The sequence below is a fragment of the Rhinolophus hipposideros genome (assembly GCF_964194185.1).
Source record: "Rhinolophus hipposideros genome assembly, chromosome: 18".
Lineage (NCBI taxonomy): Eukaryota > Metazoa > Chordata > Mammalia > Chiroptera > Rhinolophidae > Rhinolophus > Rhinolophus hipposideros.
The window spans coordinates 14,695,001-14,720,961 of record NC_138064.1 but is presented as its reverse complement, the minus strand read 5'-3'; the positions used below and the strand labels follow the sequence as shown (position 1 = coordinate 14,720,961).

Here is a 25,961-nt window from a genome sequence, read left to right as displayed (position 1 = left end):
GCCAGAAGAATTTCAAATGCAATTCCCCTGAAAGCTGCAGATTTAATAGGCTAATGGGCAGTTACCATTCTTGGTACTGGGCTGATTCTATTCAGTCTCTATCTAGAAAAATCATTTTGTTGTTGTTGCTTCTGCATAATTTCCTGACATTAAAGAAAAAAAGAAAGTAAGTGACATGGTAACTAGAAGACAAGAGCAAGCTGGGTTGATTTCTACGGCAATTTCCCAAGTATTGCTTTCCTCTTTCAAGATTCAAAATCAAACAAAAGCGCTCCTCTGTATTTTTAATGAAATAATGAGCAATAACTTCTGAAATTATGAACTCATTACTGTGTTATGAAACCGTTTAATACACTTTGATCAATATATTAGCACACACATGCTCTAGTAATATTACAATGTAAGCAAACCTGACTGACCTATGCTAATAGGTACTAAGACATAAAAGGTGCATTAGGGTATTTGAAGAAAAGCCAAATACCTTGACTACTCCCCAGAAATGGCACTCCCTCAGCTCTTCTGTACATATGTACAAATCCCCTAAATGCAAAGAAATCTTACATATTTATTCTTATTCTTTTATGAAGTTAGTTAAAAATTAATGAACAAGAAATTAAAGAGAAGCTGCTGTAATAAAGTTAGAATATTCTAACTGAAAAACAATTACAATGAAACTACTTACACTCCCACAGTATTATAAACATTTTTCAAGGGATATTTTGCAATACAATTTTTTAAAACAATGTTTTCTTCTTCTTACTCTTGAGACTTAAACACTGCAGGTTTATTTTACATTAAAAAATACATTTATTAGAGTAAGAGCTTTTACTTTCTCAGAAAAAGAACTCTGTGATTTAAAGTAACATGTTGAATGTTTGCTTAGATTTTTCTTCAACATTTATATGCTTCATCTTTCAACTAAGAGGATTAGTTTTCAACTATATGTAATTGACAGAAAATTGTGTTGAAATGGCAGTATTAATACGTTCTGGGAATTTAATCAATCAGATTTCTCAGAAATGCAGTTCTTTGTACAGAACTGGAAAAAGACCAACAGTTTGTAAATGTGTTCACTGCCTTTCCACTGTTTTCACCTCCTCTCAAAATTACACTCCTGTTTTACAGAAATGAAAGCAATTAGCTTAATTCTTATTCTGAAAGAGAGACCATTTTTTAAAGGAAAAAAGGTACCTTTCTAGTTTTAGATATTTAATCAAACAAAAGCTCTAACACTAAGAGACAACTGTAGGGCTTTCATTAAGAAAAATCCCCTTTGTAACGGCTGGCTCAAACTGGACAAACTTGAGCTGTGCAGATGTTGAAGTGGGTCTGGGTTCCACTGGGGAAGAAAGAACTAGATATTCCACAGCTGCCTATGCCAGCTTCCTTCCCAGGAGCACAGTTGTAGGTTCTAGCGAGCTCAATCACTCTCTACAGCAAGTGGGATCCCAGGCAGGGGCCAAAAAAGCCCAGAGCAGATTAGATTTCTTCCAGTCCCACAGCAAGAAATAAGACTACTTAAAGAGTAACTAGGTATTTCCAACAATGATTTGGCCCCAGGACAAAAAAATGAAGAACATCTGTAATAAGAGAAAATAAAAAATGTTTCATATTTCTAAGATTTCAAGCTACTTACAGAAGACTTTCCTTGGGTCTTTGTTAGGAAAATGACTATGAATAGTTGATCTTTATTCCTTAGCAATATTTTATTTGGGAGGGTGGGGAGAGGATGGTCAAGTTGAAGAAATGCAGAACTCAACAGTTAGTTCAACGATTGTAATGTAACCCATTCATTGCAGGGTTTTAAAGGAATAATGTCTATGACAGTAACAGTATGTTTAAAGGTACTACACTCCCCCATTTTACATCAGTATGCATTCCCACAAGCTCTTACGGACATCTTAAAAACTAAAATAATGGTATTAATGACATAGGTGCCTAAAAGAAAGCAGTCAGAGAATACTCTTCCCTACTTGAGGAGAACTGGTGCTATGGCAGATGGCATTTCTATACGATAAATCAGAAAGGAAGGACCTACGAACATACAGCTCATTAAAATAACAGAAATATACAGATTACTATTCGATGAAATTATGCTTTTATACTAATCATCTTCTAGGTAGTAAAAGACAATACATAGATGCATATTCTGAGTAGTTTTTATATCTTGAATTTATGATACCATTAAAATCATTCATCTTACTTGTTCAGAAAATGGTTATTATACTTTCATACAAGCACTTGTAAGAACGTAGCAGACACACCAATGAAAACAACGACGATGTTCAATGTATCACAGGCTTGCTATGGTTCAAGCACTGTGGTAAGAGCTTTGGATACATTACCTCACTCCCCTGCCCATGATATTATCCCCATTTTATAGATGAAGGAACTGACTTGTAAGGTCACCAAGCTAGACGGTACCGACGGAATTTAACCTTTTTGACTCTGAAGTCCCTGTGCTAGTTGTTATGCTCTGCTAACTTCAGTGAAAATAATATTTGTACATTAAATTGGAGCGTTTTAAGTCTCTTTGAAATCAACTTTAAAGGTTTATACTATGTTGTTAAATTGTTCTATTCAGAGAAAAACAGACTCTCTACATGAGATGTTAGTTAAATCTCACTTATGTTGCTTATAATCCCCTTTCCTTCTCTGAGTACTGACACTTCTAACAGCCAGAGAAAGGCTCACTTCAACCTGGAGTATTAGTAACGCAATAATTCCTTGAATATTTTCATATTCTAAGTATCCTAAGTTCCAGATGCCTGTTTTTCTGTTTTAGGTTGACCCTCAAAACTACAGGTCAAACAGCTAATAGGCACTTTTATGTTACATAACGGATCCTGGGGCATATAAACACTAAACCATACCTCGAAATGTATAATAAGAAAACTTATTCATATCAGTAATAAAACATCAAATGAGAAAACTTCAAGCCTTAAAAGCCCTTTGTTTATAGTTCAACAATATTCCTCCAAGACAACGCCACACACTACAGCAAGGAATGTATGAGGCAGAAGTTGTTGACATATGGGGTGTGCACAGAACTTCTGGTTAATGGAAGTTCCAAGATGTATAAATAAAAAATGATGTGTGAGTTGGTGGAAAAAACTGTAAAGCAAGTCAATTTTTTAATTAAAAAATTATGTAGCATAAACAATGCTAATGAGCCAAAAGTCCCAGGAGATTAGGACTGTATCTGCTTCATTTTAACATTCCGTTCACTTTTCATAAGCGTACATCCACTCACTTGAAATACCTCAAGCAGAACCCTTTTCGTAAAATAGAGTTTTGAAGATTTTCTTTGTCCTTGTTCTTAATAGCTCATCATTTTCTACGCAAATTGTCAACTTGATGACATTAAAAGAAAAAAAAAAGCTCTAAAATCCTTAAATGATTCACCAGATAATAAATACCTGGAAGTTCTTCATAAATTTCGTCATCGATGGGTTGACCGCCTGCTGGTGCACTGCTGCTTGGTAGAGGATGATCAACATCATCATATAAATCTCCTCTTTCTTCATCATCCTCAGGAATAATATCAGATCCCATATCTACAAAACGCATTTCAGGAAGTAAATTTCTACATTAAAGCAGCCCTACAAAATCGCAACATTGTTATACACTATATCCTTAGCTTAAAACATTTTTAAAAATTGATGGTTGCACAAATATGTGAAGTCCAAAGTTGCCAATTGGTACTTATAAAATACTCTTGTAAATTTGAAGTCCATGGTCTGTATTCATACCAGTCAGGTTCCTGTGGTCATTCTCACAGAAATTCAATAAGCTTTTATATATGAAAATCCAAATCATTCAGTTATTCAGTATTCTAAGACTGTGATAACTTGTTCAATGGATCGCGCTTACCTTGTAATACAAATTTCAGCTGCTGTACCCATTCTTCAGCATCTTTGGGAGAAGCTGCTGTGAACTAATAAAAAACAAACAATAACAAGAAAAATCACCACTGTGGAAATGAAAGGTATGTCACACTCTTATCAGTTCTTTAAGACCATTAGTAATTCTTTTCATGTCTAGTACTACTTTTCTTGCAAGGATGCTTCTTATAATGTACAGTTAATTTTGACAAATTTACGTAATTGAAGCAGAGGATGATGGATTTGAAACTCTGATCAGCAGCTGGCAGCTGTGCAAGAAAAAAAGCTGCTTCTCTTCATCAATGTCAAAGACAGAACTGATGAACAAAATTTGCCCTTGACAATTAGAAGACACCCATGAATTTCTTTAGACTGCTGGATATAGTTTCCTTAAAAATGTTCTTGTCAGATTCCAACACACTACCTGACAACTTAATTAACTGGCTTTCAACTGCAATCTCAGATATTTAAAACTTATTAAACATACATTCCATATTGATGCTACCTGATAGCTCTTGAATTGCAAAGCTGATACGTGCCTTTACCTTCGTTTTCTGCCACAAGCCTAAGCAATACAATATGCAGTAGCACTCTGATATTTTTCGTTTGATAATTTTACTCTTTCTGCTATGTAATTCTTTGAAGAAATCACACAGTTCTATTAAAATAGATATAAGATGCAACATGTGAAGTAACTGATAAATTACATATTCACTCGTTCTCTTTCAAGAAGATATCACTTACTAATCGGAATTTTTTGTATACATGTATTACCTCTCATGTGAACGTTCAGTGTATAAAAACCAGTATTCTCTTTATTGCTAACATGTCAGGGAGAGTTGTTTTAACAAAATGTTAATGTCCTTATAAAAAAAAAATCAGAACATTTTATCAGCTTCATTTCAAAACGACGTAAAAACTCCAACCTGGTAGACGCGTTTATCGGGAGCAGAGACTTCAAAACAGCAATCCTTCTTCGCATCCTTCCTGAGAGTGTGATTCATTCTGACATTGTAGCCATCGATTGCAAATTCACCTTTCTGTTGTTTGTCTGTGGAAGATAAAACGAAAGTCTGAATTTCATTTACTACAGTGCGTATAAATGCCCAGTCGATTTTCTCTTATTGAGATTTTCTTTGTCACTTCTTGGAAAGAGTACTGCTTTCATAGTATAATGTCTAAATAATGTTCCTAGATATCACTTTTAATTCTAAAATCATAGAAGTATTTAGGATTGTTGGGTCTAAAAAGGTTATCTCGGGGCGGCCAGAGGGCTCAGTTGGTTAGAGCATGAGCTCTCAACAACAGGGTTGCCGGTTCGATTCCCACATGGGATGGTGGGCTGCGCCCCCTGCAACTAAGATTGAAAACGGCGACTAGACTTGGAGCTGAGCTGCACCCTCCACAACTAGATTGAAGGACAATGACTTGGAGTCGAAGGGACCTGGAGAAACATACTGTTCCCCAATATTCCCCAATAAAATTTTTTTTTTTTTAAAAAGGGTATTTAAGGGAACCGGAGAAGAGGTTTGCAGATAGTAGTCTTTTCAGCAGGATGAATAGGAATAAGACACTTTCGTGTATGGAAAATTCAAGAACTGGAACTCAGAACTTACTAGACAAAGCAACTACAGGGGGAAAACCTGTCTAGTTGAAAACTCACTGGGCTTTATTTACCACTATCTCTTTTCATTACCTACCTCCCACCCTCACCACTCAAAAGCCTCTAAAACACAACTTAAAAAAAAATTCTAAATTGGTATGAATTGAACTTTAAATTTAAAAAGCAAAGCAAAACAAACAAAATTAATTATTAAGAGATATGAGGGGAAAACAAAGTATTTGGATGGAGAAAAGTGGTAAAGCAAATACAGAAGCATTAGTTACCAAAACAAAACCGAAAAAAAAGTAGGTTTCTTAACCAGTCAGTGAACAATTAAACTGGTAAAGCACATTTGAACCCCATGTGATAAAGTATTGAAAGAAATGATGACTTGAGCTTTAACTAGTCAGATATTATTTTAAAGACAAAGTAGGAATACAACAAAGGATTTGATACTTTGAAACTGAAAATAAAATCAGCTTTCCTAGTTTTCCCAGTTATACCATTTTGATAAAAAAAAAAAAAAGCGGCACAGCTATAGCTTTATTTCCTAGATTAACACACAATATTACAATGATAAGGACAACTGACATTTTTACTGAGCTTGGGGGAAATACAGAAATGCTTACGTATTGGGGGATAAAAGGCTCTCACTTCAATGCACCAAATAATACTTATCTCTTTTTCTTAAATATACTAATTTAATTCCTGAAATAACACACATTTTTAAAAAGGTCACCAAGATCACACCTTGTTCAACACATCAAATGAGAAAAAACTCTGAGTTAGCAATCTCTGCCTTAAATCTGGATATTCTAATCATAGTTAGTCATAACTTACATCTCTTTGGATAATTGAATAGACAATTCAAATTCAAAAATTTGAAGTTTTCTTTGTTGGAAAAGTCTACAATGAACTCTATGAGGTTCAGAAAAACTATAAAAATTAGACCAACATTTCCCAAAGTGTGTTTTATGGGATCTTAATAGGTTTACATGATCAAATAAGTTTGGGAAATGAATTAAAGTTAAGCATGTTTCATTAGTGCAGGCCTTCTTGAAGTTCTTAATATATTTACATATTGATTGAATTTCTATGAGAAAGATACAGTATGTGGCATTTCCCAAAATTATTTGTCCATAGAACACTTTTTCACAGAACATTTTATGGAACTGGTACTCCCGGGATATATTTTGCAAAATACCTAACTAGGAAAATAATATTGGGGAAAAAGTATTAAAATAATAGTTAAGCACAGTTGGTTCTTCTAAAATGCCCCAAGAAGACTAAGTCATTCATTCACTCATTCAACAAATTTATACTGAGCACTTAAAACAAGCAAGAGAGTGTAATAGGGATGGTGAAACAAAAGCTACTACCACCTACCAGACCTTTCCCACCTTCTCATTGAAACACACACACACACACACACACACACACACACACACACACACTCTCTCTCTACAAATTTAAGTGCTCCAGAAACATTAGTCAATGATCCACTAGACTGCAAAAAAATTTAATATTTTACTTTAAGGTATGGAAGTAATTGGAAGTAAAATATCAAAGCCATACTGGACAATTCTGAGAGATTTCCTTTAATTTCCCAGGAAAAACAGGATTTTTAGGACCAGATGGAGGAAACTGGCTCTCTTACTGCACAAGGGCTCAATTGCTCCACTCACAAGGCTCATATGATCGAAAGCCCATGCTTTCTACCTCTAATCTGGGTTTAAAATTCTTAGCAATGTAATGAGTGGGGAAGGCAAATGCATAAGGATTGGGAGTTTACATCTGGAGATGTAAAATTAGCACTACAAAGGCTGAGTTTAAAAGAGCAGCAGGGAGCAGGATACCTTCATGTGCTAGATTATTTAGGAATAAGACAACCAGACAGCCAAATTAACTGATTCCCTCTTTAGACTAGCAGATCCATTTTAGATAAAATCCCCAGATAAGGGGCTATGCATTAGATCTTCTGTTACAGTCTAAGAGAAGGACGTGAGCACCCTTTAGTCAGATGAACCAGAGAAAAGCAACTGATCCAATCTAGAGGTAAGCATCCCAGGTTAGAGACAAGGACAGTAAATCCTTGTCCAAGGATATGTAAAAGAGGAAAAGCAAACAAACAAACACAAGTGCCATAAAAATATTCCGTAACACAAAAATGTAACATAGCACTCAAAATGTAGAACGCAGAAAACTACGAGAAACAAATAAATGTTAGACAAAATTGTTTTGCATCTTTGATAAAGTAAAAAGAAAAAAAAATTCTGAAAGATATTAAAGATGAAACAATGTAATATAAAATAAAGAGAGAAATGGCTGAGATGAGTAGAATTGGAATGGAGGTGCTAAAATAACAGAAAAGTATTGTACAAGGAAATGGAAAATATAGCAGCAAAACAAATGATATATTAATGTGATAAAAACTTTAAAATTTTGAACACTTGAAAAATCAGATCAGATATACGTACTTTAAAAAAAAATTCCCTCAGTAGGTAGAAAAAAAAGGGAAAGAGTGACAACATGTATATGGAAGACTAACAAAAACATCAAAGAAAAAAATGGGTGTTCTGGAAGAAGAGTAACAAATAAAGCAATGCCAATACAATAGTCAAAGATGTAACAGAAGAAAAACTCATTCCACCAAGGAAAGACGTAAGCTACAAAACAAAGAGCATTGTTGTTTAACTATGTAAAAATAATAAAGAGAAACTGAAATCTAGACGTATTCAGCTGACTGTTGAGTATTCAAGGATAAATAATCACATAAATATCTGAGGGAGGCGGGGGGTGGGGGTGGGGGAAATATCGTACCAGAAAGTTTGAAGAGAATGAAAGGAAATTCATAGCTCTTTCTCAATAGTTTTTGCAAATCCATAACCATAAAGTAGCCTTATTTCCAATTAGCAAATGTGAGATATGAAGCTCAAGACATGAAATGGACAGAATATGGCTCTAATAAGACTCTGCTCTTCTCTCTTCACACGTGCATGTCTTCTAGACAGAGAAAACGGAGAAAACCTTAGCGCTCCATGGCAATCCATAAAAATTTGTGTACAGGTCAGTTCCACAGTGCTTTCTGGGATAGTTTCAAGCATACTTGTTGACTTGAGACAGATTTTTAAAAAAAATAGTAAAATGCCAATCAAATGAGAAACAAGGTCATATAAGTTCATTTACCCAGAACTGTAAAAGACTAATAAAATTTTTTATCTAAGTTAACTTCCCAAATAGCAGAAGTTAAGTCCATTAAGTGCCAAAACTCTAAAATGTGTGTGATTGTAATGGAAATCTTTATAAAATACACACTCCCCTGACTTCTCAAATAATTCTTTTAAATATAATTTGAATTAACATATTATTGATGACCTAGTAGTATTAACTTGAGTATTAGTTTTTATATTATAACACACGGGTGCCCTCAGGATTTCTGAGGTGTTTGTCCCTCTATTAAATTTCCCTTGGCTTCCATTTCACACGTTAACCTTGCCTACATCATGCTGTTCGAATTTAATGTCCACAAAACTGAAGGCTGCCAGGAGAAGCTAGATAATAAAATCTATTAAATCAGTAACTTAATTTTATACAATTCTAATTCAATAGGTTCAAGGTAAAAAGCAGTTGGTGCTGGTCTCCTACGAAACAAAATGCACAAGGTTGATGAGACCTAAGACAACTCACACCTACTGAGCTCCTTCTATATCCCAGGAATTTAATGCAGCATATGTCATATATGCCTTGTAATCATTCTACGAGAGAAAGTATTTATTATATCCCCAGCACTGATGGGAAAACAAACCCAAAAATAACTAACTTGTTCACAGCCACACAACCAGTAAATGGTAAAAACCAGGACTCTCATGTGAGTCTGATTCCAAAGCCTTGCTTATTCAATCATTTCCTACTGTCTCCTAGAAAGGTGTTTCTCCAGGTATATTTCCAGAATCATCTATGTTAGAAATGGCTACCACTCTGTACTTGCTGTATAGGAATCTCTGGGGGTGAGTCCAGGAAACTGAATTTTCAGCAAGCACCCCAGATGATTTTGATACACATTCAATGTTTGAAAAGCCACTGTTCTAGAACATGTAATTTATGACATTTCGGTAGAGAAGATAAACATGATCTTACATTTCTTCTCGCGACTTGAATCCAACTTTCTCAGCTTGCTTTATGGGCTCCTCTGTGTTTGCTTCTCTCTTACACAGCCATAATAGGTTATAGTCTAAACCTTCCTCTTTTCCAACTTTACAAGTTTCGCTGGGCAACCTCACTCAATTCCAAGGACTAAATTCCTAGCAATATGCTTGTGATTCATAATCCTCCATTTTCGTTCAGCTTCAGAATTGCATATCGAAATCTTCATCTGCTCATTATATCTATTTCACCTCTTGCATGGCCCATGGGTACAATAAATCCAAAAGGCCCACAACGGACAGCACCTCATCCCCACTCCCCCAACCTTTGGGATCTTTCGTCTTGGGTCCTCTTTCTCGGTAAATGGCACTTCCATTAAAGGAAGCTCCCAACCAGAAAACTGAACACCATTCTTTATTGCTCCCTTTCTTTCATCAGCTGCTCCCATGTTCTCTCCCTCCACCTCACGACAACCTACTAAAATTCAATCAGTCCTATTTTTCTTGCAAATGTGCTTACTGTTTCTCTGCTTTACTGGATCTCAGAAAATAGGATTAAAACACCAAAGACTTTCCTACCTATTTAAATACAGTCTAACTATAGCAATGAAATGATTCCAGATCATTTGAGTATCCCTATAAGGTGCGAGCATTTGTCATCTGAGAATCCCCAGCACCCAAATATCTTCATTATTTCTGTCCTGAGGTTGTCAGGGTACAGCCAGCTTCCTGCCACAGACGCTGGAAGGAGGCAGACCTCTACTGTTTCAGATGAGCCGAGCAGACGCTCCAACCTGGGACCTAAATCTGAATCGAGCAACAGCAGAATGAGGGGAGAGCTCAGAATCCATTCCTGGGGCAGCAGCATTCCCCGACTGGTGCCAGGGAACAACGGCAACAGAGCAGTCCTGAGTTCGCAGGGCCAGCAGGGGTGCAGTTGGACTCTCTTGGGGCATGGACTGGGCTGAAGTTCTAGCCGCCTTACTTCCCTTAGTCTCTGCCTGCTTTCTGAGCCTGGTAGTTTAGCCTGCCCATCAGTTTTCTCTGACAGCTGATATTCTCTCAATAATTTCCTTTTCTGCACAGTTAAACAAAGGTGGTTTCTGCCGTTCATACTAAGAATGCTACCTGGGAACAAATGGCTAGCAAACAGAAAGGTATGCAATGTGTTCAGAAATTTTTCAATAACATCTGCTTCTTTTACTTAAGAAGGCCTTTCCCCCTAGTGAATAACTCGTGTTATTTCTATAAGTACTAATGCTCATTAGCAGGAAAGAGGAAAATGTACCCCTTAATACTAAACCTGTCCAATAAACTTGATCAAACTGATTACCATGTTGTTCTAGGCCCTCAGTTAAAGATACACGAACATTTTCCTCGCTTAGACAGCTCACAGAAATACAGCTACTAGCACTAATTCAGAAACATACTTCTGGGGTTTTGAGTTATACTGTAAGGAAGTATCAAATTATTACTATTTGAAGTGAAAAATACTATATGCTCTATATATTTGTTACTTACGGGCCCCAAATGGCTCTGAATAATAAACTCAGGCAATAGTTATGGGTCCAAAGGGAAGCATGTTACTTAGAATTAAAAGTTTGGCTGATATGGTCTGGTGGCAGGAAGTGTTAGGTATTTCCAAAACCTTTTTTTTTTTCTTGGAAAGCAAAGCAAAGTGCACTGCAAGCATAAAAACCAAGAGGTTTTTTGTACAGCCCCACATTTTCAACCACAGGTGTAAACGTGATTAACAAACAAGATAGTATGAGGTATCTGTGAATCGAGAATAAATAAGTTACAGGCATTTTTATAGATTGGGAGTTTAAAACCCTCTTTCTACTTTTTTGGCTATACTTACTACTTTCCTCTACAACTGAAATTTAGATAATAATTATGATATGGTCTATGAGACTATCATAACATATAGCTATTAAGATAAACATTACACAGAGAATAGCTTCATAATAATATATATATGCATTGTCCTCTTAGAGCCTCCTACAATAATTAAATAACGGACACCACTGCTCCTCATGGAACATGAGAGTGACGACAAACATCTCCGATAACCTGCAGCTCTTTCACGCACCTAAGACGGTAAACAAACTCTCTGAACTCTTCAGTCACTCTTAACTTCAGAACAAATCTTGCCTTCAGTCTCACCTGCTCCTGACAGCTGTCCACGTGATTTCTCCAATGTCCAATCAGAGTTTGTCATGCCATCTACTGACCTTCAATGCTCAGACACATCACCTGTTCCTTAGACAGGAAAGGCTACACTCCTGATAGGTACCAGCTTGACCTCGCCCCTTCCTGGCACACAGCCCTCACTTACCTACTGCCTAGGCAGCCGGCTTCTACATCACATACTGTTTTATGGGTCCTCTGTGCCCACTCCTCTGAGCCAATGTTATTATACCGCTTTGTAGTAATAATACCTGGCACACAGATGTTCAAAGAAAATCTTCTGGTATAGGTGTTGCTGTATGTATCCATCTATATAGACACAGACAGACACAGCAACATCTCTATACTAATAGCTATACATATAGAAATAGCAGTGCACAATTTGATTTAAAACAGATCTACCTTCGATCTCTATGTCTTCAATCTATAGATAGATGTCATTATATTTTAAATTTAAATCAAACTGTGTCCTGTTTTATTGCAAACCAACATGATTCATCATCATCAGACTCCTCATAAGAGTTAGTTTGTACCTGGTTTCTGCATGTTGATGGAATCCTTCTAAATAGCAGATGTACATTTTAACTCCTCTGGACGATTACAAGGTCTTTTAACTATAAAGGCAGAAAATAAAGGCCTCGTATTTAACACTTATTGTAATAAATTTATTTGTATATCAAAGGCCCAAAAGTCTATAAAATTGCAATAATCCTGATAAAAAGTAGAATTAAGTATTCCTATTTCTTAAGGAATAAAAAGGTGTTATCCTTATTTACACAAACAAAATTATAATATACATTTTTTAAATATCAGAGTTTATTTACACATTTTATGTGTATGCTCATGATATAATTATAAAATGCTGATCCCTTGACCCAGGAATTCACCTCCATCAAATGAATCAAGAAAAAAGGAAAGCTTTTATAGATGTTACTAAAGTTGTTATAAAACAAAACTTTCAATTGTACACTGTCACTTTAACAATGTTTTCTAAATATTAAAACTATGATGCTATTTCAACATCAAAAGACACTTTATAATTTTCATCCACACTGAACAGATATGTCCTATTTTTCCTACCAATGATGAAGTTCTGGGGGAAGTGAGAGAGCAGAAAGGTAAATTTCAATGAAAAATTTTACTTCCCTGCCAACCTGAAAGTTTCGTTATTTTAAATTATCCATATAAAGTCCAATTTTCTAATGACTTTTATTATACACTGAAAAGACATCACAGTGAAAACATTAGAACCACCTGATGTAATAAATACCTTTTGATCTACATGTAAAATCACTTGGTAGGACCAAGGCTACTTGCAGCTGCTGGACGGCGTTAGAATTTTCTTTAATTGTGGAGTGAGGATAGGGGCCACAAACCCCGTAAGTGGAAAGCAAAAATACTACAAACTAAACACTCCCCCCTTCGAAATGGGAACAGATAAGTAAGGTTCAATGCTGATTTAAGATCACATGGAGGGTAAACAGAAAAAGGAAAACAGCAAAACAAAACATGAGTCTAAACATGAGTTTAGAACAGGTTCCTAAAGGGGCCATCATTTACAGGCCCGCTGGAAGGGCTGCAAACAACACAGTTGTGCAAGGAACGTGGCTTTGGAGCCAGAAAGGTCTGCACCTCTCCTCAATCTGCCTCTCAGCAGCCCGTGATCACCTCTCTTGCCTGGACTAGCTCAGTGTCCTCCAAAATGATCCGGCTGGCCCAGCCTCTATCCATTCCAATCCATCCTCCATGATACTACCACAATAACTTCCTAAAAACTAAACCTGGTCGCGGAGCCCTAGGCTTCATGGGATCCTAGCCCACTCCTTCAGCCAGATGTGCCCCCTCCTTCACTCACTCTATGCTCTGCCTTGATTCCAACTTTGGTCTCATCCAAGGCCTTTCCAACCCAGAAGCTCGGCTGTCCCCCTGCCTGGAATGCCCATTTTACCCTTCTTCATCCCACAAACTCATACTCATTCTTTAAGGCCCAATGAAGGGTCTCTCCTAGAAAGTATTCCCTAACTCCCCTGGGCAGTTAGCCATCCTTCCTATGTTATGCAAAGATATTTTATTTAAATCACTCATTATACCTGATTGAAATGATCGGTTTACCCACCCAGCCCCCACCTCCAATCCTCTCTTCCTCCACTTAAACTGTGAGTACTTCTAAGGCGGGATTATCTTTGGATCCCCAGTGTCTGGTGTCCATCAAGTATCCAAGAGATGTTTATCAAATAAATAAATAAATAACTACCTTGATGGCAGTCTGAGCATCTAGGACAAAAGAAGGTTGATGAATGAGATTTGAACAATCAAAGAATGAAAGAATAGACGCAATTTCATGAAGTGATAAAATATGTACTCTCTCTCTCCATATATATATATATATATATATGTATATATATATATATACACACACACACATATATATTATTTAAGGGCCCCAAATGGCCATGAATAATAAATACAGCCAATATTTATGGGTACAAAGGTAAGGCATTATTTACCCAAGAGGCTGGAACTACTCTTTCTAAGCCATTACAATCTTGATGGGTCAAAATGGTTTTTGGCACACACAGTACGTTAGAAAATATGAACTATGTATCTGTCAAACAGTAACAAAGTACAGTTTAACCTAGTAAGTGGTATCAACTCCTTCTGTGTCTCTATAATCCATTTATCTAAATCCTACTTAGTTGGAGGATTATAGTTCTCATATATCTAAATAGCTCTTTCCAAAGTTTAGGTAAATGGTTCACACCGACAGTAAACAACACTATAAAAATCAGCTATCAGATTTCACAAAAGAAAATAAAAATTTCATGTGACACATTTTCCTGGAAAGAAAAAGATACCAAGGAAGGAAGTTCAGATCGTGCCAAACAAGCAATCAAAACTGTCTTAAGATAGATTCCACCGCCCCCTCCCACCCCTCCAAGTCCATAAAAGGAGAACCAGCCAAGAATTCCAAAGGAAGCAGCCACAGAGAAAAGAACCACTAGAAACAGATCTGAAATCTCCATGGAAACAGAAGGCTTCAGAGCAGATAGGGAAGAGTTTAAGTAAATATAAACCAGATCTTTAAATATCCACATAGAAAAGGAATGCTAAAGTAGTAATTATTAAAAAGCAGTGGTGGTAGAGGTGGCTAAATGGATCACAAAGTAGTTAAAATACAAATTACAAAGAATGTTATTACCAAAAGGTCTCACCAAATAAGACTAGAAATGGAAATTTAACTAATACCCCTTCAGAAAAGCCCCTAGAATTTATTTATTGAACAGTAGCCTTTGAAATACATATAAACACTCCTTAGGGTTTGGGAAAACTTACTAGCCTTTGACCTAACAGTTGGTATATATGAGTTAGGACTGAGGGCGGAAGAAAAAGACATTTAATATTCACTGATTCTTTAAGAAGTTAGAAATGAGACCCTAAATGAACCAAAGGCACAAGAATCTGAAATCTCCCTCCCCTGGTCTTATGAAATAGAGGGTATTTCTTTGAAGAAAAGTAAGATTTTGATCTCAATTCACAATGCTGTACAAAATATTTCTATAATAGTAACACATGTTTATGACCTATGGTAATCATAACTGAACTTGGACTCTAAAGTTTCTGACCAAATCACCTACTTACCCTTAGTAGAAGAAGGCTGCCTGTTGACAGCTGTTTATGGTTTACACCTCAGTGATGCCATTATTACACCTGAACATATTGTAAACTGGTGATAGAATGCAAACTACCCACTAAACTAATTCTTAATTTGGTAATCCCATCAGCCAAAAGATGAGATCAACTCCTAGCATAATATATGCACTTTAAATTTTTCTGAAATACATGCATATCTGCTCAGTTTTATAATAAGGAAAAAAACCTAAAATCTGCAAATAATGTCAAGTGAAACATAAATTTCCAAACGACACTGATAAGAATTCCATGGGAAAGTCATATTCATTGATATTGGACTTTTATCCTTTTTCTCAAGTGTCCTTTCTGGAAATGAATGTTAGCTATTTTTATATGACCCTTACTTTATAATATTCAATTTCTGATCTTCTTTTTCTAGAAAAAAGCAAAACTAAAAAAGTTTGTCACCTTTATATTTCAATATTTTATGGCTTTCTTTGTTCAAATAAAAATCTTAAAATTAGGGGAATTATGACTAAGAGATTTATTCATTAACAAATGAAATTACAAAATGTATCTTGTAGTTTCTAAATTAATATAGTGACCACAGTGGTTAAGAATATGGATTCTAACCATTATGCCTAGGTTCAAATCCCACATCTGCCATTTACCAGCTCTGTGACTTCGAACAAGTTACTTAACCTCTCTGTTCTCAGCTTTCCAAACAGTAACATAAATGGGGCTAGTAATAATAGTACCTACCACACAGAGCTGTATCTGGACAAGTTAATATAGCTAAAGTGCTTAGGCAGCTGAGGTTTCAAACAATAACTTCTGTATAGATATCTGCTATTATTTAAATCTGTAATATAAGCTGACAAAAGTATTCCACATATTTCATTTTATCTAAATTTTTCTTTTCAAATATTTGTAGGAAAAAAGTATCTTTTCCTCCCTTTAAAATTCTCACAATCCTAATGGACTCAACTATTCCACACAACGATAGCCTGGATGATAAATATTCCCCAAGGTTGAAAGGCCACAACGATGAAAGTTATTTTACTCTCTTTTTTAATTCAATAAAACATAATCAGGTTAACTTTTAGGGAATTCTGGAATTTGGAGCATTTGTCCAATAATGAAATAGAATTATAAAGTAGTCTTAGACCATATCTATTCAAGTTCTCAGTTATTTTTTCTTCATCTGTCTTCAATTTACTTTGTACCAAAACGGGAAGAGGGTTAAAATGGCCTGCCAAGCACTCATGCAATAGCAGTACTAACCTTTATCACTTCCATAGTAGTAGAATACCGTTTTACTGAGAGCACACCATCGTTTTTGCCATTCAAATCCCAGAAAGCTGTGATCTACAACAAAGGCGGAAAAGAAACAGTTTAGATAATACCCATTACATATGTAAACACAACACAACATTTCCTTATCGTAAAAGGAAAAGTTAGTTAATATGATTTCTCAGCTTCTTTTTTAGCTCTCAAATTCTAGGGCTAGTTAATTTGTATCTTCTTTTCCCAGAGATAAACAAAGAACAAAGCCTAAAGGAATAAAGTGAAGCAGAGGAGGAGCTGTTACATTTATGGGATCAACGGTATGGCTAGCTAACAAACTCTCCCGACAGGGGCCATCAAAAAGGCATTTGACCATACAGCCTTGAGATAACTGATTCATCTGGGCCTCTTTTTCTCATCTGTTAGAAAAGGGAGGGGGGAAGAGTTGACCTAGATTATTTCCATTATCTGTTTCAGCTTTTACCCTCAGCGAAGAAAGCTAAGAAAAGTGAACGGAATATAAATAGAACGGCCCAAAGTGACCACCAGAGAGATAAGCAGAATGGTAATGAAGAGACTTTCTGTTTTTCATTTCCTGTATCGTAACACCACCTCCATATTTCATTTCCATTATATATTGGTGTTGAAAGAGTGGGACCATATGGTCAACTCCCAATTATCATAGCCAATGAAGAGGAACACTGAAGGAATAATAGAAAATGGCCGACAATATGCCAGGCTGGAGCTGAACCACAGCAGACACTGTGTGTGTGTTGTATATAACCTGCTGCTCAGCTGAGTCAGAACCTGGTGAGAAGTCTCATCCTTGAGTATACAGTCATGGCCTGCAGCCTTCCTCTCAGAGGCAGGAAATAGTCCCCGAACCATTTACAAATAACCGAGATTGACAGCTAAAAACCTGACCCAATGTTTTGTTACTGAAAGTTATTTAGAGCTAAAAGCTGCATTTTGTGGTGCGGATAATGTCATCCAGATTTTCTCAAGAGTCTTAAAACTCTTCCGTCACCGAAAGAGAATACTGGCTCCACATGTATATGGTAAGCATATTTTATCTAAGGATAAAACCATTTTTAGATTTTTCATTAGAATCTTACAGTTTACCTTTTCTGCGTTTTTCAAGATAGCCAGCCTTTAAAACGGAAGGCAGGTCCTGTGCTGCAATTGGAGGAAACTGGTTTCCTGTGGGAAACAGGGGAAGGAAAAAAAAAAAAAGTGAGTAATCCATTTTAGAAAAATCAAGTACCAGATTTCATTAGATTCAGTGTACTTTTAATTACCCAAATTAATTAAATCCAAGTCCATTAGCTTTGTTTCAGACCCATTCCATAGACTAGTTCCTCTCCTGCTATAAACCTCAAGAGCAAAAAAAAAAAAAAAAAATGTTCTGTATTCCCGTATCTTCATATATTATGCTCCCAAAAATATAGTAAAATAATGTAACTGAATGATCTCTAAAGGGCAATACTTTTCAATCTACAGTGTAGGGAAACTATTATAGATAAATGAAATAAATCCCTGAAAGAGGAGTCAGGAATTTCAAGTAAATCATACAAGCATCTCTATATTTATGTTGCATAAACTCTTCAAGAATTTTGTTGCATATCAACTCTTACCTATATTTCCCTATTCCTACATAACAAAAACATAAAATGATTTTTCCTCAAAAACAAATTTTTCCCCTAAAACAAATGTTAAAATGTGTTTCTCTGAATCCATAGCAAATATTCTCTCTTCCTAGTTGTACTCACAGAGAAATTCATTTTTTAAACCGTTTTTGCTATTTGTCCAATATCTAGGATTTGTTTTATACACATATAAATTTTTAAAAGACCAAAGTTTATTAATAGTAATCCCTTTTGATACTTTAGATTTTATGCTCTTACAAGAACCATTTGATTAGTACAGCATTGTAAACATATAAACACCTAATACTATTTGATGGTAGAAATTGAAAATTTGTAACAAGATATAAAAAGTAGTAATTTCTCTTTAAAAACAACACAAATTTTCACATTGTTTAGACCTTATACCACTATACCTCAATGATCAATAGTATGTCATCATTGAAGAAGATTCACATTGATCCAAAGAATTAAGACTATACAAATGCAGTTATCATGACACATGGAAGGGAAGGAAAGACTAATAGCAACCTATCTAACAGGCAACAAAAAAAGAGCAACCAAACATTTGCCAAAAGCCACAATTATATTATCTCACCATGGGAAACTATACAACACAGCTACTTACACAACAGTCCAACAAATTCACAATTACATTCTCAGCTCTGTTTCACTATCAAAATTCACACCTTTGTCCCCAAAATAAATTTCGTACTGAGTCTTAATCCTTTGGCACATAGTAGGCATTCAGTAAATGTTAGCTTTTATTAATCGTTATAGTTAGATATTATTATTATATGTTAGCATAATTGCAATTATTAATTCAAATAAATGGATGCCAGTGTAAATGTAAGACTATTTAATGTTGCTTAGAGAATTTTAATCAGAAAGATGGGGAGGGAAAAGCATGATTTAGTTACGGTGCAAGTTAAGCATTGTAGTTATTTTAAAAGCAGTTCAAAGATTTCCTGTTCATTAGGTAAAAGTGGTTGATGGAGAATTACATTCTAACTAAGGAGAGAAAATAAAATTAACCTATACTCTAGGGCATCCTGTTTCTGAGCAGACTATTACTATATGGGCTTAAGTGGCCAGAAGCTTTCGGTACCCTGAGGAAATAAATACACGTATATATTGACATAGACTAGTTTCCTTTTTATAAAATGAGCATGGATTGCTTATATAATAGTCCTAATTTTCGAAAGCAGCTCAAAATATTAGATATTAAAATGAACACCCTCCAAGAACAGACAAGGAATGGGTCTTCCTCTAACTTGCAATTTGGGAATCTGAAATATGCAAAAATGGCAACAAGGTCACAGTGAATTCAAATAAACAAGTATCAAGTGCCTACTATATTCCTAGCAAGTCAGTGGGGAAAAGGCAGTAGTGTAATCCAAATTTTCTTAGGTTGGTATTTTATTCACAAGTCCTCTATTTTTAAAAGATAACTCAAGAGTTCTAGAATGTGTCTTGAAACTTTTGCCTTAAAAACAAACTGTGTATAGAGTGGACATAGTCTACCAGCAAGCTAAGGAAAGATTCTAGAATCAAAAAAATGGAGAAGAGCTCCAAAGTATGAAAATAAAAAAAACAAATTACCTACAAACTAAGGTACTACCCATCTGGGTATTAAACTAAGGTATTACCATCAGGGATAAAAAAAAAACACTGGGATGCCTAAACACTAATAATATATTTAAGAAGTTTTATCTATGGAAAAGTTTTAACTATTAAAAATTATTTCAAAATGAACTTTCTTTGGCAGGAAGTATGTAGGCATGTTTCAGATGTTAGGTTGATTGGGTATAAAATCAGTCTTGGCATTAGCAAGGTTAACAGCTGCATTACTGAACACAAGATAGAGAAAGGTGGAAAAATTGCCCAGGTCATAGAATGCTTTTCCTGGGAAGAAAAGGCCTAGAACAGCAGGGAAATCCCTTGAGTAGGAGAGGGAGTGAGGGCAGAGAAGAGAAAGAGACAGAGTTAAGAGTTGGGGGAAGAAAGAGTCAGAGTTTAGAGGAAAGAAAGATCCAATCATCCTTACTCTTTTACGCCTCTTTTCTCAAAATAAATAAACAAACTTGAATTCACAATTTTGTCTAGCACTGGGTGTCTCAGTGGACTATTCCTGGGCCTTCTCCCACATTGACATATCTCCTAATGCACACACACACACACACACACACACACTCAAACTATATCCCAGTCTTATATATGTATTTATTTTTCTATATATGTATTTATTTTTCTAACACATACAGTGAGGCATCAATTTCAAAGTGCAATTTTAAGAGAAGATTTTTTTTTCAATCTGTAGAAGTTCTAACTACTGAATCCTGAAATTAACTTTTTATTCCGTTTCCTTTCTATCAATTTGGCTCTTCCTGTGGGACTATAAATAGGTGTCAAGGGATGTGATTCAGAGACTTTTTCAAAATAGATACTTGTTTTTCCTTATCCTTTTTATCTCTTGATATGCAACATTGATGATCATTTTTTAAATGCTAGATTTCTAAGGAATCTAAAGCCTCCTTTTTCACTATGTTACCATTAATAAATTATTACAATATTATGAGCTTGACTGCTTTAATATAGTCACAGTTTTATGGCTGTTCAGTCTTGACTTTGTACAAAATTTCTGTTTGGTTTCTGAGTCTCACCTTTTACTGGCTTCCATTTAGTCTTCTTTTATTGGCTTTTCCCTTTATTACTTGGCATTTACATAGTTTTCTACACAAACTCTAAAATTTCAATCAGTATAATTTTTCCATCTACTTTTACACAACTGAAAATTGTGTTTCCCTAATATTAGAAAAGAAAGGAGATACATAAAAAAGATTGTTTTCTGCTTATAATAATATTCACTCTGAGTCAGGATCTTGGTCTAGTTAGTCAAATACTGTCTGTCAGCACATAATGTGACTGTTTTCCTCGAACTACAAAAAGCTAAGGGTAAGTCCCTCAACAATATCTTTTTTTCTCTCAATTCATATGACTAAAACATCCTTCATTTTCACCTGATAGGACACCGAGTTCCATAAATTGACCACATAAAAGGACACAGTGCTTCCATTTATTTCTTCTAAATTTACATGTGATGAACTTTACTAAATGCCTGATTATAGCATTCCCAAATTTGATAAATAGACTCTTTTAATAGTATCCCCCACTTAATGATTGCTTTATTTTTAAAATACATATTAGACTTCAATTTTCTAAGAGTACTAATCATTTTAGTTTCTCATTTCAAGGTGGCAATACCCTCTCCTACACTGATCATCTCAGTGCTTATTTTATTTCTAGATTAATTTCTCCGTTTGAGTTCATTTTTCTTAAGAAGTCATCATCTGAATTGAAGTTTATTTTTAAGTGGCAATATTTCACGTATTATAATTTTGTATGAAAATAGAAAAATGCTTTCTGTTTCCTGTATCTTCCCAGATGATGTCCAGGATCTTGGACATCAAGACACTTCTGGCTGAAACTACACTGGGAACTTAGCTTTAGGAAACAGTGTATCCTTGATCTTCAGTTCCCAGAACTGTTACTGGCTGAGAACTCAGGTCACAAGTGCAATTTCATTACACTTTACTTTACATAAACTTAGATGCCCTCCTCCAGTTTCTAGAGAATAGATACAAATAATAGCTACAAAGACGCAGTTGCTGACATTTTTTTTTCTTATTATTCTAAAAGGTTTTAAGTCCAAAAATTCACAGCAAAACAAAAGAGAAAGACTATGCCCTAACAAGGGAGAGAAACCTAAACTTAACTTGAATATAAATATTAAATGAAATGATTCCATGGTATATATAACAGAAACCTAGAAGCTTAGTTTTACATTAATACTGACTTCAAGATGCACGTATAGGCCAAAGAGGTCTGTAACGAAACCCCAGTTCTGTAAATTTGTGACCTTCAGCAGGTCAGTAAGTCCCTCTGGGTATCAGTTTCTCATCAAAATCATTAAAAAAAAAAATAGAAAAACTAGGTTAGGTCATCTCTAAGGCCCTCCCAACTCTAGGATTCCATGAAATACAAATACAGTAATATTTTTTCTTGTACTTTCAGTAATAAATGGCCAAGATCCAAGATGGATTCAACTTTCAAAGATATCAAATGTGGAAACTGTTCACAACATATTTTTTGTATAGCAACTGATAACTTCCTTTAGATCTTTAATTCTGTAAGGAATAATTTTAATGTATTATAAAAATGTGATACCTCCTGGTATTAAGAAGGGGCCACCAGACTTGAAGTTTATTTTTAAGTGTCAATACTTCATGCATTATCATATTGTGTAAATATAGAAAAATACTATATTCCCAATGTAGCCTTAATATTAAAATTAAAATCCTATGTCATTTTAAAGGTTTCATTTCCAGCTAGAATTTTGACCTGGAATATCTGTGAAAGAAAATAAACATATAAATTAAATATTTTCATATTCTAATAATTCTCTTTACACAGAAAACTTGGGATTTCAAATATTTTTATCAATTTTTTTAGTGACAAAAAGAAAATTATTATGTATTCAATGGACAAATGAGACAACAACAACCTTTAAGAAAATAACCTCTACAATAAGTAAAAGATTACTATTTATGTTACTTTAGAATGGTTCTTTCACAGAGCTTATTTTCTCACCACTATTACTCTCTTCAGAAAGGATTAAGCAATGAATATACTAACTAGTATACTGGTAATTTCTGAGGCTATCATGACAGTTCCGTTAAAAAGTAAAAAAGAGAGAGGGGGGCTCATGTGATGCTTAGACACAAAGTTGATCAACTTCTTATTAGTAGGACCACAGAATTCCCAGAGGGGTAAGGCTTGGGGACAAGGTTTTAAAGACTGATATAGGAGCCCATGTGATGACACTGGGGACGAAAAGCAGAGGTTGCAACTCACAGGTTTGCCATCTATTAGACTCCCCCTCCCCACCTCTGTAAAGTAGCAAGTCACTCTGAAAGCTACCACGCAAAAGCTGAATAACCATTAGGATAATTCAAGTTGGCCTTTATTAACACTACTTCTTGAAATGGAAATTCGAATAGCCTCGTAGGAGTTCCAAAAGGTCTACGGGAAGAATCTTGATTTTAGTCTAGTGGACTTCTGACCTCCAAAACTGTAAGGTAATAAATTTGTCTTGTTTTCAGCCACTTAAAAAATGTAGGCAGACTATAAGTGTTAAGCATATTTTATTAAAAGCATCATCAAATATAAATAGCAAGTATACACAAACAAATACCAGCGAGGTTCGGTGCGGTAATAAGAACTGTAACAGGTTAACATTTATTAAGACTTTGCCATGAGTTAAGTACGATGTAGTCATCACCTCATTTCCTTCTTACACAGCCACGAGAGGTAACTGTTATTAGCTCCCTGTTAGGAGTCGTAAATCAAGGTCACACACAGTGAGTGGTGCAGCCTGGATCCCAGACCTGACCAGCAAAGCCCATTCTCTGAAATACCATGCTCTACTGTGAACGAAATAAGTGAATGCCATCTATAGAAACTGTGTAAGAAAACATCACTGAATTACTGCTTTACGGCATTAAAGTAATCACGATTATTTAAAAGTATTTTCTTAACAATAGAATGATACATTTAAAAATATTAGACATTTAAAAGTCTAAAACGTTTGTTTCGTTTTCTACAAGATTTTAGAGAAGTCAATTTTGCTTCCTAAAATCGTCTTATTTTAAAAGACTTCCATTTTGGTTTACAAATACATAGACACAAACATGGGACAAATCAGTAATGGGAAAACTGATATTTATGGAATGAAAAGGAGGCTCTTTGTGTATGCAGATTCCTCTAGCAAACTGCATAAACATAAGAAATGAATGTAATTTAGAATGAATCCTTTAACTCTTTTTCATTCAACTAAGTTTTATTTTCACACAGGCCACAGGGCAAATATTTATTTTTTGTCTTTTGCAACTATTTTATGTTGTGAGTATTAAGCTATAAATTTGTACAATTACTTTTAGAATATGAATAACATTTTTCTAACTTGTATTATTCTTTACATTCATTTTTAGTCACTTATTTTTCCCATTCTGTGTACAAAAAGTTTAGAGCCATTAATAACATCATATCATATCTGAAGTATCTGAAATAGGAATACGCAGAGTTAGAATGCCCTCTAGACTGTAGGATATAACAAAGTTCATGTCTTTGGTTTTTGTCTTGAAGAAAGAGAACAAGTATATGAACAACTGTCATTCTATTCCCATCTCCTCAAAAAATCTTATTATTGAGGGGTGGTTAACATAGTGGAAAATAGTATGAAAACTATAAAATATGACATTATTTTATGACTAACTTAAATTAATAAAAAGTAAACATTTCTAAATAAAGACTCTACTTTCGTCCTACCTACTCTAATTACTTGATTCTAAATTGGGCTGGATTACTAAAACAAATACATTCTCATTATTCATGCTTTAGTATTTATTACCTGTTTCTGTTTAAGAAGACAGCTTCCGAATTTTTATTTAAATCAAAAAGCCCTTGGCATTTCCCTTCTTCTGCCATTCAAAGTGTTTTAAGCATCCTCTTAAGACACATGTGTTCTCTCTCTCTCTCTCTCTCTCTCTCTCTCTCTCTCTCTCTCTCTCTCACACACACACACACACACACACACACACACACACACACAATTTATCTTTCTTCCATCTGAAATAGTTCTTTTCGTAGGTCTCTTTTTTCAGTATAGGTATGAAATTAATACATTCTTATCTATTATTGTTGTTAATTTAGTAATATACTGCTCATGACCCCAAAAAGGCATTTCACAGGCATTTGTACAGATACATTTTGTAAGGAAATTAAAAGCAAATAGAAAAATGTGTGCATACAGACGGAGAGAAAACAAATACCTGTGTGGATAAATATTAATGTTAACGAAATCTGAGTGAAGGGTATGATGGGAATTCTTTGTATTATTCTTGCAACTTGTATATAAATGGCATGATTTTACATTTCAAAAAGTAAACTACAAAAAAATAAATAAAATGTAAAACATAAGTGAAAAAAAGGCAAAACTAGGATTCAGGGCAGAACACAAAACACATTGAAACTACAAAGTCATTTACACTTAGTAGGAGTGGGCCAAAAATTCACTTATAAGCTATATAACAACGAACATGACGCAAAAAATAATAAATTATGTGATTCATTGCCCATAAGATAAATACGGATGATTGCTCAGGGAAGAACATACAACAACTGTTTGCGGTTCCTGGTACTGAAATGAGAAAAAAAATGTCTCCCATGTGTTCTAAATATCCGCAATAACATTTCTACAGTAAGTAAAATAAAAGTTGTTAGGGCTGTTTTGTATAACATCACTCATATCGAGCCAACAGCATAATGCCAAAGCAAAATTCAGTAAAAGCAAGTCTACGGAGTACAAAAACCAGGTAGCCAAGTTCTGTTCATAGCTCCCAAACAGTACTAGCAAGCTCAAGGATAAGATGACAGAGTCTCTGCAGGAATAGACACCCTGCACGTTTTCCAGACAATCCTTCCCAAGTACTATTTGTCTTCATCAAACTGTTGGTAAATCTCA

General features: G+C 35.0%; 1 protein-coding gene across 1 annotated transcript in view; it reads right to left on the bottom strand.

Moving 5' to 3' along the window:
* The window catches only part of SKAP2 (src kinase associated phosphoprotein 2), a gene marked incomplete at its 3' end in the record, with an annotated part of 149,272 nt that overhangs the window by 35,550 nt on the left and 87,761 nt on the right, over positions 1-25,961 (bottom strand). The window contains 5 exon segments of the mRNA XM_081079390.1: positions 3,420-3,557; positions 3,874-3,937; positions 4,811-4,935; positions 16,734-16,817; positions 17,859-17,936. Coding sequence (XP_080935516.1) covers positions 3,420-3,557; positions 3,874-3,937; positions 4,811-4,935; positions 16,734-16,817; positions 17,859-17,936 — 489 coding nt within the window.